The sequence below is a fragment of the Aotus nancymaae genome, unplaced genomic scaffold (genome assembly GCF_030222135.1).
Source record: "Aotus nancymaae isolate 86718 unplaced genomic scaffold, 86718_ANA_hifiasm-v0.15.2.pri h1tg000012l, whole genome shotgun sequence".
In the NCBI taxonomy this organism is placed as follows: domain Eukaryota; kingdom Metazoa; phylum Chordata; class Mammalia; order Primates; family Aotidae; genus Aotus; species Aotus nancymaae.
Window position 1 is genome coordinate 50,487,126 of NW_026988423.1, and position 12,971 is coordinate 50,500,096.

The window sequence follows — 12,971 nt, forward strand, 5'->3', positions numbered from 1 at the left end:
TAGTTTTCATATTTATTTATTTATTTTATTAATTTTTTGAAACATTTTTACTTTTTTATATATCAAAAGTGAAAAAGCATATAATTCAACACAATTTCAATAGCATTTGACACCACCCCCGTGGGTCCTGTGTATGGCTGACATCCCTGTCCAGTGCAAAATCAAACAAGAAAGAAAGGAAGAAAAACCCCAAAGAGAGAGGATTTTTCAGTGGGGACCATGCTGGGCTGATTAGATTCTATTAGATCACATTCATTTCATATCTATGTACAATTCTTCCATAAACTGGTCTTTAAAATAGATATATTTAAAGATATTAGAAATATATATTCCAAGATATTTAAAAAATGTATTTTTAAAGAGACAGGGGTCTTGCTGTGTTGCCCAGGCTGGTCTCAAACTCCTGGGCTCAAGCAATCCTCCTGCCTTGGCCTCCCAAAGTGCATACATCCATCTTTGTGCCCTACCCTCTGGCTGGTAGGTTTTCAGAAACATTATCTAAGGTAGTTGAATCTGAGCTGCCTGTCTCTCTCTCACCCACCCCCCCCTCACGTGTCCACTGCTCACACACAGCAGCCGGAAATGACACATTGAAGTGAGTCACCGATGCGGCTGTGAGTCACCCTGTAATTGGGGAAAGTTCTGTCCTGGTAGGTCATGCAGCCCCTTGCATTTCTGCTCCTAAATCTATTGAACACATTGGAAACCACTCTGTCCTCGCCCAAGTCTCTCTCCCCCACTGCGTCCTTTTGGTCCCCTAAAGGAAGCTGAAATTGGATGGTCAATTTCCATCAAGTGGAAAAACACGAGGATAAGAGGGGCAGGAGGGTCTCAGGTGGCCACAAGGTGGCAGTGTGGGCCCCATCACGCTGGATGTCCCAAGGGGTGTGTGCCAGTCAAGTGGCCAGACTTCCTGAGATACAGTGACACAGACCACAAAGTAACACTAGGAGCAAGTTTAAATACTATTATTTTCCGTAATAGTTCTCTTTCTCTCTAACAAGCACACAAGGGCAAAGATATAATAAATATTCAGGCACACCTCTGGCATTCCACTCTCCTCACCAAGAGATTGGGGGTGAAGAGCTGGGCACACATCTGACCTTTCTTCTTCTATTCCTATAAAAATAAATTGAAGCAGAAACCTGCTTCAATGAGTAAACAAGTCACCTACACTCCAAAATAATCCATGCACACTGTTTCTGGGGAGGGAGACGGCCAGGCCAGGAGGGTCTCAGGGCTTGAGGGGCATTCACTCTGCTACCTCCAGCATCTCTGTGCTGGGGAGGGGTGGTCAGTGCCAGAATGGACTCTGAGATAAATGAGTGTTTCTTCCTTTGGCCTTTGGCCTGTCACCAGCCTCCTCCACGGTGGCAGACAGTACAAGAGTGATGGCAATGAGACTGGAACAGAAATAGTTTCTACCAAGCACACAAAAGCTCCTGTAAGCCCCGTGGTTCCGTCCTGCAAAGGTCCTCAGTGGGAACCGGGTCTGCAGACCCAAGTGGGCAGAGAGACAGGCGGAAGCAGTGCCCAGATGGTCCCGCAGGCGTCACCGTTTGGTTTGGAGACCTTGAGGGAGTTGTGCTTCAAACTCTCCCCGGGTCCCAGGCAAAGACTAGGGAGTTTGACCTAAAGGTCCTCCAAGGAGAGGCTGAGGTCTTGGAGACATATCTGGTTTACCATCTTTTCACAAAAGGCAAATGTCTTCTCTTCCTCCAGAAAGAGTCATTAACACTAAAATTCTTGTCTTCGGAATTTCTTCTTTCCCGATGCATCTCCAGTTTGTCCCAGATGAAGGCGTTTTTTTCCCAGGGTCAGGGTTCCATGACTTGGCCCATGAAAAGGACTGTTCCTGAGGATGGAAGAACCGTGGGGGTTGAGAAGTGGAAGGAATGGGACAGCTCATCGGGCTGCATGTGGGTGGAAGGGCTGATATCTGGGCAGATGAGTGAGCTGTCTGGAGTCACAGCTGCCTGAGTGACAGAGCAGGGACGGTGCCCTGGCACAGTCTGTGGGTGACAGAAGGATGCCTCCTCTTGGGATAGGAAGCGGGGTAGGGTTATGGATCCCCTGCCCAGAGCCCCCTCAGAGCTAGAGAGATGTCTGCATCTGTCGGGACTAGCTCCTGAGAGAAAGAGTGAGTGGGAGAATGTGGAACATGATGGGTTCCAGGCTCACCTGTGGGGTTGTGCCGGACCACAAAGAGGAAGGGTCTGTCCATGATGATCTCCTCGGGGGCCATTCGGGCTGAGACTATGACAGCTGCAAGAGACGGGACAATGTCTTAGAGCAGAGGGATGCTGGCACTGGCACTCCCCCGCCCTTTTTCTTAGAGACAGGGTCTCCCTCTGTCGCTCAGGCTGGAGTGCAGTGGTGCCATCATGGCTCACCGCAGCCTCTAGCTCCTGGGCTCAAGTGATCCTCCCACCTCAGTCTCCCAAGTAGCTGGGACTACAGGTACATGCCACCATGCCTAATATTTTTTTCTATTTTTTGTAGAGACAGAGTCTCATTACGTTGCCCAGGCTTATCTCAAATGCCTGGGCTCAAGCGATCCTCCCACCTCGGCCTCCCAAAGTGCTGGGATTACAGGTCTGAGCCACTGAGCCCAGCTAGAAGTTGTTTTCCTGAATATGAACCTTAAAAGTTTAGAGACATCCTCAAGACATGGTTTCCTCCAGGAGCTTGGTGGCGATGGATCAGTTTTCCCCTTATACATATTTATCTAGATGAATCCTTTAAGGTGTTACTGGTAAGCACTTTTCTTTTTCTTTCTTTCTTTTTTTTTAAAAAATACAGAATCTTGCTCTGTTGCTTAGACTGGAGTGCAGTGGCATAATCTTGGCTCACTGCAACCTCTGCCTCCTGGATTCAAGCAATTCTCCTGCCTTGGCCTCCCGAGTAGCTGGGATTACAGGCGCACACTACCATGCCTGGTGAATTTTTGTATTTTTAGTAGACACAGGGTTTCACCATGTTGCCCAGGCTCACAACATCATGTTGTGAGGAATTCTCAAATTCCTCGCCTCAAGTGATCCGTCTGCCTCGGCCTCCCAGGGTGCTGGGATTACAGGCATAAGCCACCGTGCCTGGCCCGATAAGCATGTCTTAAGTTTACTCCCCACTGTGGGAACAGTGTAGGTTTTCCTTTATGAGTCTTTTCATAGTCAGGGAACTTAGGAACCATCAGGTGAGGAAACAGGGTCCCGTGGTCCCAAGCCCGTCTTCCAGGCTGAGAAACAGGTTGGGAGAGAGGGTGATGGCTGAGCACAGACAGAGCCGCTCTGTGCAGAGAGGTCTGTGCAGAAAGGGCTGTGGGGTCCTTTTCGGGTCTGGGGACCAGTTATCCTGAAAGGCATTGGAGGTGCCGTGCCTGTGGGGCGTCACCTGCGCCAGACTCACCTGTGGATGAGGAGGCCACGGTGCCGCTCTCATTCACCTCGATCTTCACTTTCTGCAGCGCCTGCGCGACGTGGAGAGGCTCTTGGTCTGAAACAGATGTGGATACAGGAATAGATCAACTGTCGCCCTCAAGGAGATGTTCCTCTTCCCTCTTAGGGCCCCCTGCACTCCATTGGGATAAGAAAATGCAAAGGAAAGTCCTCTTACCTGAAAGACTCGTGAAGTCCGCCTGGAATGGTCTGAATATCTCGGTCATTCCCAAGTTCTCTAGGGGTTTCCTGAGGTCCACTTCTGTCTCCAGGGAGAACCTGCAGATAGCAGCAGCAGGCAGCTCAAGTTGGGGGTCCCCTCTGGCTGGCAGTCCCCCTTCCCTGTCCCCTACCAGGTGTCCCCCAAATAAAGTGAACAGAATAGGAATGGAGGTGAAGGTTGGAGAGGGAGGCCTGGCTCTTTTTCTTTCTTTCTTTTTTTGAAACAGTCTTGCTCTGTCCCCCAGGCTGGAGTGCAGTGGCGTGATCTCAGCTCACTGCAGCCTCCGCTTCCCGGGTTCAAGTGATTCTCCTGTTTCAGCTGTCCCAGTAGCTGGGATTGTAGGTGCTCACCACCATGCCCAGCTAATTTTTGTACTTTTAGTAGAAACAGGGTTTCATCATGTTGTCCAGCTGGGTCTTGAACTCCTGACCTCAAGTGATCCACCCACCTCTGCCTCCCCAAATGCTGGGATTACAGGTGTGCGTCATCGCGCCTGGCCGGCCTCCTGGTTCTTTTTCAAAAGCTGTTTGTAAAGTTCCCCTTATTGCTGGGATTCTAATATTCATCAACATTCTTCTGCAATCTCCCCACTCCCTCCTACCTATGACTAATTACTTTCCTCAAATAAGACAGTCGTTTCGGCATAATTTTATTCAGCCTGGCTGGGGCGGGGGAAGCCAAGGGCAAATGCTCCCGAAAGGATGCTGGAGCACAAATCCGGTCTGCAGATTGTGTTTCTGAGGGCTAATCCCGGAGAGTACTCAAGCAGGGAGGCTTTGTGCACTCTCTGCTTCCCACCAGGGCACGACTAATTACCTCAATTTTTATGAGCCAGAGAGAGAAAGAGGAAAAAAAAAAAGAGAAAGAGAGAAAGAGGATGCAAGCGACAGCACGCACCAGCTAACCAACTAAATTCTCCCTTCCCCAAGGCTGGCATTATAGCATCTGGAAATTTGGGATGAGCGTGGTGGGAGGCTTCCCTATAATTCTGGAATTCCCCAGCTCCAGCCTTCTGGGTTTTGAAAAATCCCTTTGCTTCCTTCTGCAGAAGGATTTAGAAAAATCTGCTTTCTTGGAACCCCAGCTAAAAGCTGCACTTCGAGCTGCTCCTTCCTTGAAAATGATTTCTTTTGTTTGGATGTTGACTTGAAAGGGTGGGGGATGGGAATGCTGATGGGGCCACCTTAAGTGGATGTGGACTGATTGGGCCCCCATCTCCCTTATGTCTCTGGCTCTCCTTTTGGGGACTTTCTGAGGTATTCTGGGGATAGTCAATGTGGGGGTGTGGTTCGGAAAAGCTGTCCCCTGCCTTCCAGCAGAAACAGCGGGAGAGGTGATTGCGAGATTCATAATCAAACCCAGGCCACAGTGTTTCCCATCAGCCTCCCACACATGCATGTCCCTGCCCTGCAAGCATCACGGGTCTAGGAAATTCAGCCGGGGGCAGTGATTTCAGCGAGCCTGGAGAGAGGGGTGGGCGGGTGGGGGAGATGGCAGGGTGGCTTACTTGGGCAGAACCAGGAGGCGGGGCAGCCTGGTCATGTTGCCTTTCCAGTGGCTGATGAGCTGGGCACTCAGAATGTTGGTGAGGGCAGAGAGAGGCACCTCTTTTTCATAAGGGGCAGCAATGAACATGCTGAGGGTGGTCCCGTGGTAAGGCAGCTCCAGGATGTCGTAGTAATGGCCATCGGGTGTGGTGAACTCAGCTGTAAAGACAGCAAGATGGCGCGTCAGACATGGCTCCAGCTCTCACTGACAGCAACCCAGCACTGGGTTTTCACCTTGTTCTCCTGGCCTCTCCACTCTTTCTGGAAGCCAAGTTCTCTCTCCTGCCTGGCTTTTGGGGATCCCCTGTTCACTGCTCCCCTATTCAGTATTTTAATGTCCATTTCCCTTCTCTTCAACCAATTCAGTATTTTCTAATTTCTGGGTTTCTTTTTTTGTTTTTTTTAATATATATATTTTTTCTTAGAGACAGGGTTTCACTGTGTCACCCAGACTGGAGTGCAGTGCAGTGGTCATAGCTCACTGCACCCTCCAGCTCCTGGTTCAAATGATCCTCCCATCTCAGCTGCTGCTGCTTTTTTTTTTGAGGCAGAGTCTCGCTCTGTCACCCAGGCTGGAATGCGATGGCACGATCTAGGCTCACTGCAACCTCCCCCTCCTAGGTTCAAGCAATTCTCCTGCCTCAGCCTCCCCAGTAGCTGGCATTATAGGCACCCATCATCATACCCAGCTAATTTTTATATTTTTATAGAGATGGGGTTTCACCATGTTGGCAAGGCTGGTCTTGAACTCCTGACCCCAGGTGATCCACCTGCTTGATTTCCCAAAGTGCTGGGATTACAGGTGTGAGCCACTGTACCTGGCCTCACCTCAGCTTCTTGAATAGACTACAGATGTATGTCACCAAGCCTGGCTAATTTTTAAAATATTTATATATATTTAAATATATATACATTATATATATATATATTATGTGTGTATATATATTATGTGTGTGTGTGTGTGTATATATATATATATATAGTAGGGACAGGGTCTTGCTATGTTGCCCAGGCTGGTCTTTAACTTCTGGCCTCAAGCAGTCCCCCTTCTCAGACTCCCAAAGTGCTGGGATTACAGGCGTGAGCGACCTCGCCAGGCCTTCTCTATCTCTTTTGCCCTTCCTTCACTTCCATTTTCCCCACACCCAGCCACCAATTCATCCCAGTCCTCATCCTTTTTCTTTTTTTCTTTGAGATGAAGTTTCACTCTTTCGCCCAGGCTGGAGTGAAGTGGCATGATCTCGACTCACGGCAATCTCTGCCTCCTGTGTTCAAGCAATTCTCCTGCCTCTACCTCTGAAGTAGCTGGGATTACAGGCTTGTGCCACCACGCCTGGCTAATTTTTGTATTTTTAGTAGAGATGGGGTTTCAGCATGTTGGCCAGGCTGGTCTTGAACTCCTGACCTCAGGTATCCACCAGCCTCAGCCTCCCAAAGTGCTGGGATTATAGACGTGAGCTACCACACCTGGAGTCCTCATCCTCTTAACCTCGACTCCCCCAGCAGTATTTCTCAGCCCCAGGTAATCACGTTAGCAACACACTATGGGACCCTGGAGTCAGGTAGACAAATGTGGCCCTGAGGGAATTTCTGGATTTCAGCTTCACTCTTCATGGGTTAAAGCTCCTGTCGCTGGGAGCAGTGACTCACACCTGTAATCCCAGCACTTTGGGAGGCCGAGGTGGGTGGATCACCTGAGGTCAGGAGTTCGAGACCAGCCTGGCCAACATTGTGAAACCCCGTCTCTAGTAAAAAATACAAAAATTAGCTGGGCGTGGTGGCACGCACCTGTAATCCCAGCTACTTGGGAGGCTGAGGCAGGAGAATAGCTTGAACCCGGGAGGCGGAGGCTGCAGTAAGCCCAGATCGTGCCATTGCACTCCATCCCATGGACAGAGCGAGACTCTGTTTCTTCTTCCCCCCCAAAAAAGCTCCTGTTTTCTGTTCCCATTATCCTAATGTCTCTTGCTTGGGAAATCTTTGTCAAAGCTGGAGTATATTCTAGGGTCTCTCCTCCCTTAGAGGGGAACATTCCCTGTGGTCTTCCTCCCTCGGAGGGCGACATTTTGGGTATTCCTTGGGAGACCCCTGGAATATGAGATACACTCGCTGTGGGCTGTGGGAAAGGGGCTCTTGGACTTACTATAGTTGAACTTGTTGGTTTGAGTCATCATGGGCACAGAGACAGTGCTGCCGTCTGACTTGTGGAAGAGACGGTGGTGGGTGCCGGAGTCGGGGAAGGGAGTCTTCCAGTGGCCATTGAAGTAGAGGGCGTTCACCAGCACCAGCCGTGTCAGCTGGTCCACGGCCCCTTTCCCCAGCAAGTCGCTGATCATACCTATAGGAAAACCAATGATCAGGAAGTTAGACACATTTTTTTTTTTTTTTTATCTACGGCCATACCACCCTGCACGAAAAAAAAAAAAGAAACAAATTTTTTTTTTGAGATGGAGTCTTGCTCTTGTCACCCAGGCTAGAGTGCAATGGTGCAGTCTTGGCCCACTGCAACCTCCGCGTCCCCGGGTTCAAGTGATTCTCCTGCCTCAGCTTCTCAAGTAGCTGGGATTACAGGCGTGTGCCACCACGCCCGGCTAATTTTGTATTTTTAGTAGAGACAGGGTTTCACTATGTTGGCCAGGCTGGTCTCGAACTCCTGACCTCAGGTGATCCACTTGCCTCAGCCTGGTAAAGTGCTGGGATTACAGGCATGAGCCACCTCGCCTGACTTAGGCTTTGGTTCTTAAAGCATCCAGCCCTCTGTCCATAGAGAAGAGAATGTTGAAAAGGAGCGTTGTTTAGGATACATGGATTTTTGTTGTTTTGGTTTTGGATTGTTTTTTAGAGATGGGGTCTTGCTCTGTTGCCCAGGCTGGAGTGCAGTGGTGCAAACATAGCTCACTGCAGCCTTGAACTCCTGGACTCAAGTGATCCTCCCACCTCAGCCTCCCAAGTAGCTGGGACTACAGGTGTGTACCACCATGCCTGGCTAATTTTTAAGTTTTTTTGTAGAGATGGTATCTTGCTATGTTGGCCAGGCTGTTCTCAAACTCCAGGCCTCAAGCCATCCTCTTGCCTAGACCTCCCAAAATGTTGGGCTGGGATTACGGGTGTGAACCACTGCACCCAACTAGGATATGTGGATTTGTTTCCAAATTCTCTTTCTCTTGAGGCCCTGGGGATGGACTTCCTTTCCCTGCCTGCTCACCTTTTGTGTGTGTCTTCACCCAGTCATTGATGATGAATCTGGCTCTCTCCACCTCTGTAAAGTCCACCTGCTTAACCATGGTCCGGAAGAGCCTGAAGAAGTGAGGCATGAAGCCCGGGACCAGCTTCAGGTCCCGCTGGACGAAGATGGCGTCTGTGGTGCTGATCTCATCCTTGTTCCATGGCCCCATCAACTCCTTGTACAGATGCCGGAGGGCGGGGGCTGTGCCCTTGTCTGTGCCGGGGCAGAGAGGAGAAGACATGTGAGGCTCCTGTCGAGTCGAGGGTTCCCAGCCCAGCCCAATTCCCCGACAAGAGGCCCAGTCCTGATGGATGGGGCCTACCGTGCTTTCCCAGGGGTCTCTGGAGGGAGACTTCATTCCAGGATGAAATCTCTTTTCTGCATCTCCTTCCTTTCTTCAACAGTCTCAGATCCCAACCCTTTCTTTTTTATTTATTTATTTATTTTTAAAGATGGGGTTTCACCATGATGGCCAGGCTGGTTTTGAACTCCTGACCTCAGGTGATCCACCCACCTCGGCCTCCCAAAGTGCTACGATTACAGGTGTGAGCCACCACGCCCGGCTTCTTTTCTTTTTTCTTTCTTTCTTTCTTTTTTTTTTTTGAGATGGAGCTTCGCTCTTGTTGCCCAAGCTGGAGGACAATGGCTGGATCTTGACTCACCGAAACCTCTGCCTCAACCTTCTAAAGTGCTGAGATTACAGTCATGAGCCATCATTCTTGGCCTTAGATTTCTTTTCTTTTCTTTTCTTTTCTTTTTCTTTTTTTCTTTTGTGAGACAGAGTCTCACTGTCCCCCAGCTGGAGTGCAGTGGTGCAATCTCAGCTCACTGCAAACTCCACCTCCTGGGTTCAAGCAATTCTTGTCCCTCAGCTTCCCGAGTAGCTGGGATCACAGGTGTGCACCACTGCACCGGCCTAATTTTTATATTTTTAGTACAGACAGGGTTTCACCGTATTTCCCAGACTGGCCTTGAACTCCTGGCCTCAAGTGATCCTCCTGCCTCAACCTCTCAAAGTGCTGAGATTACAGGCATGAGGCACTGTGCCTGGCCTTAGATTTTTTTTCTTATAGTCCTGGCTATGCTAAGCATTTCACAAGTGTAATTCCACGAATTCTTTAGGGCAGTCCTACATGGGAGGTTTTTGTTTTTGTTTTTGTTTGTTCTTGTTTTTGTTTTGAGACGGAGTCTCGGAGTCTCGCTCTGTCACCCAGGCTAGAGGTGCCATCTCAGCTCACTGCAACCTTTGCCTCCCAGGTTCAAGTGATTCTCCAGCCTCAGCCTCCCGAGTAGCTGGGATTACAGGCGTGCGCCACCGTGCCTGGCTGATTTTTTTTTTTTTGTATTTTTTTTTTTTTTTGTAGAGACGGAGTTTCACCATGTTGGTCAGGCTGCTCTCGAACTCTTGACCTCAGGTGATCCGCCCACCTGGGCCTCCCAAAGTACTGGGATTATAGGCGTTAGCCACCACGCCTGGCCCTGTGGTAGGTATTTTTTATAATCCCCATTTTGTAGATGGGCAAAGTGAGGCTTAACGAGGTTAAGATCACGCAGTGGTGAATAAACGGTAAATCTACTGACCAGACACCCTTGGCAGTTTAAGGGTCCAGTGACTTAGAGTGTGGTGGGAAGACAGGGGGACCCTGTAGCACAGCTGTATGGCGCTTGGCTCAGCTAAGCAAGAGCCAGCCTTTCCTGGCTGGTCCGTTCTGTGGGGACTGCATGCCTCTCCCCGCCCCCATGTCCCATCACTCACCATCGATCTTGAATCCCATGGCCGCTTGGATCTGCCTCCGGGTTTCTCCTCCCGTGGTCGACTGCAGCATGGCCAACACCGAGGCCACCCCATAGGGTGAGAAAACCACGTTGCGGTCCTTGGAGGCCTGCGCCACCTGCTGAAACACCCTCACCCCGAAGTCTGAGGCCAGGTGGGCCACGTGGGATGGGGGATGGTGCACGGTGGACCCTTCACCAAAGACGAGGGCCAGGCCCAGGACCAGGCAGGTGAGAGCTGGAGACATCTGCATCCTAGAGCAAGGGAAAGAGAGCTGGTGAAGGAGCCGCTCTGGAAGACGGGAGGGGAAGGGAGCTGGTGCCCTAGCTGTGGACTCGGCTCTTCTTGTTTGCTGCAAGTAGATGTTAGGTAAACACCAGGGCAGGGTGCAGGAAGAGGCCACGTTCAGATTCTGAGCCCATCCCGCTCTGTCTCACTCAGATGGACTCACCCTCGGGCAGTCGCAGGGAGGCTTCTCCCATCTTGCCCTGTGGGAATCTTGGAATCCAGTCCATTTGCCTTCCCTCTATGTCCCGTAAAAAAGCCTCAGAGAAAGGCAGGTGAGAGGTCATTACCACGCTCTGCCCTTGCAGCCCGGGGGAGTTTAGCTCAGGCTCGATTATCAGTGATCACAACATCTTTGATTTGCGTGAGCTTTTAAATTTTCTTTCCTTTTCTTTCTTTTTTTCTTTCATTCTTTCTTCTTTTTCTTTCCTCTTTCTCTCTTTCTCTTGCTTTATCTCTTTCTCTTTTTCTCTCTTTCTTTTCTTTTCTTTCTTTCTTTTTCTCTTCCTTTCCTTTCCTCTCTCTCTTTCTTTCACTTTTTGAGATAGGGTCTTGCTCTGTCACCCATGCTGGAATTCAGTGGCTCAATATTGGCTCACTGCAGCCTCCACCTCCCTGGCTCAAGCAATCCTCCCACCTCAGCCTCCCAAGTAGCTGGGGATACAGGCATACCAGCACACCCAGTTAATTTTTGTATTTTTTGGGGAGAGACAGGTTTTTGCCATGTTGCCCTGGCTGGTCTCAGACTCCTGGGCTCAAGCGATCTGCCTGCCTCAGCCTTGCAGAGTGCTGTGATTACAGGCGTGAGCCACAGCGCCTGGCCTTAATTCTCTTGTAATGCTTTCCCAGCCATTGTTTCATTTGTTAGCAGGCATGAGGTGGGAAATGGGGGAAGTCTTGAGGCAGAGGGACCGAGGGAGTCAAGGTTCTTGTTTCTGGGTGATGGGGTTGTTGGTGGGACCTGACCATCCTTCTTGCTATCCTGCACTCACCCCTAGGGCAGGGTCGGCTCAAGGCTAAGGAAAAGAAAATAGAGGAATTGGCCGGGTGTGGTGTCTCATCCCCGTAATCCCAGAACTTTGGGAGGCCTAGATGGGCCGGATCACAAGGTCAAGAGTTTGAAACCAGCCTGGCATGGTGAAACCCTGTCTCTGCTGAAAAGACAAAAACTGACCAGGCATGGTGGCACACACCTGTAGTCTCAGCCACTCGGGAGGCTGAGGCAGGAGAATTGCTTGAATCCAGGAGGCAGAGGCTGTAGTGAGCCAAGATCATGCCACTCCACTCCAGCCTGGGCAACAGAGCAAGACTCTGTCTCAAAAAGAAAAAGAAAATAGAGGAATAGCGGGGGATCGTGGAGGGAGGGGATTCTGGGGAGGTGAGTCCTCTGCCTTAAGCCCAAAGTAAGAGGTTGGAGGGAGTTTGCTTTTCTCCTACCTGAAGTTCTCAGAGGTGCCTTGCAATTGGTGGTCCGTCCTGCTCCGCTGTGGCTGCTGAGCTGCAGGAATTCAGCGGCTGGAGGGGGGCGTGTGGCTCTTCTTGACAGCGCTCTTGGCTCTGCAGCCAGACACAGCTGTGCTCCTCTGTGAGCCTCTGCCTCCTTTTATACCAGATGTGGGCAGGAAACAGATGAACTCATGTTCCAGCCCCACCCACTCGCTGGCTCTGGGAGTCCGTCTGAACAGCGAGCCAGGCCCCCTCTACACCTCCCTCTCCGGGACTTGCTGAGGCATGTGTGTGTGTGTGCGTGCCACTGTGTGTGTGTACGTGTGTAAGAGGGTTCAGGAACGGCTGAGCAAACCCCGATAGCCTTGGCCTGGGGACCTCCCTTGAGCTTTCTGCCCTCTGCCTGTGTCTGTCTCTCCCAGATGTCCTGCCAGGTTGACCGTCTGCCATGCCAGATAACCCAAAAAGCCCAGGACTCTAGCCTTCAGTTTGGAGAAAAACCAGCTCATGTTGTCCAGCTTTCCTTTGGAGAACCAGGTCACTGTGGAGTTATCAAATATAACCTCCATTGAAAGCTGGATGTTTTTCCACCAGGACCGTCTACCCCATGCCCTGGGACAACTCCAGGAAAGAGCACCCCTCCCTCCTCCTGGACCCAGTCCAGCAGCCACGGGCATGCAACCAGCCACGTGATTGTCTAGGTTTTGTCTGTCTAGCACTTGGGCCCAACAGAGGACTCTTGGTCTTTCCCTCATCCCCGCCATGTGCCCGGCCGCCTCCGATGATACACGGCTGACTCCCACACGTGTCCAGACTCTCCCCGTGCCCCCGAGGGCTCTCTTGTGTCAACAACCTTGTCTGGCTGGGGTTTGAGGTGTGCTGGGTGGGGCGGTGGTGGCTGAAAGGGACTAGGGGTTACCATGATAAAGGCTTGGTAAAGAAACAGGAGACCAACGTGTTTCGTTTCTTGGAGCTCCCCGCTGGGACTTGGGGGCAGCTTGTCCTTTATCTTCTTCCTCCAGACACAGACACCTGG

At 50.7% G+C, this 12,971-nt stretch overlaps 1 protein-coding gene across 6 annotated transcripts; it reads right to left on the reverse strand.

Moving 5' to 3' along the window:
* On the reverse strand, window positions 1-12,066 carry SERPINE1 (serpin family E member 1). 6 transcript variants are annotated; one of them, XM_064375718.1, is made up of 10 exons: window positions 11,927-12,057; window positions 11,683-11,780; window positions 10,187-10,458; window positions 8,410-8,643; window positions 7,348-7,542; window positions 5,165-5,363; window positions 3,613-3,713; window positions 3,406-3,492; window positions 2,182-2,265; window positions 1-1,855 (listed from the first exon to the last, which is right to left on the reverse strand). In XM_064375718.1, exons 3-10 carry the CDS (start codon window positions 10,455-10,457, stop codon window positions 1,818-1,820), a joined length of 1,209 nt encoding a protein of 402 aa, XP_064231788.1. In that variant the 5' UTR covers window position 10,458; window positions 11,683-11,780; window positions 11,927-12,057; the 3' UTR covers window positions 1-1,817. The 6 variants fall into 6 exon arrangements, with proteins under 6 accessions (XP_064231788.1, XP_064231787.1, XP_064231786.1 ...); XM_064375717.1 differs by having other exon boundaries at window positions 11,683-11,800; XM_064375716.1 differs by lacking the exon at window positions 11,683-11,780 and having other exon boundaries at window positions 11,927-12,066.
* Window positions 12,067-12,971: the final 905 nt, after the last annotated feature.

Excerpts from the sequence above, each read along its gene's own strand:
- SERPINE1 (XM_064375719.1), bottom strand. The coding sequence starts at position 10,457 with ATGCAGATGTCTCCAGCTCTCACCTGCCTGGTCCTGGGCCTGGCCCTC. Across the intron at positions 3,714-5,164 it reads CGCCTCCTGGTTCTGCCCAA|GTTCTCCCTGGAGACAGAAG; the intron begins GTAAGCCACCCT and ends TGCTATCTGCAG. Across the intron at positions 2,266-3,405 it reads CGTGGCCTCCTCATCCACAG|CTGTCATAGTCTCAGCCCGA; the intron begins GTGAGTCTGGCG and ends CGTCTCTTGCAG.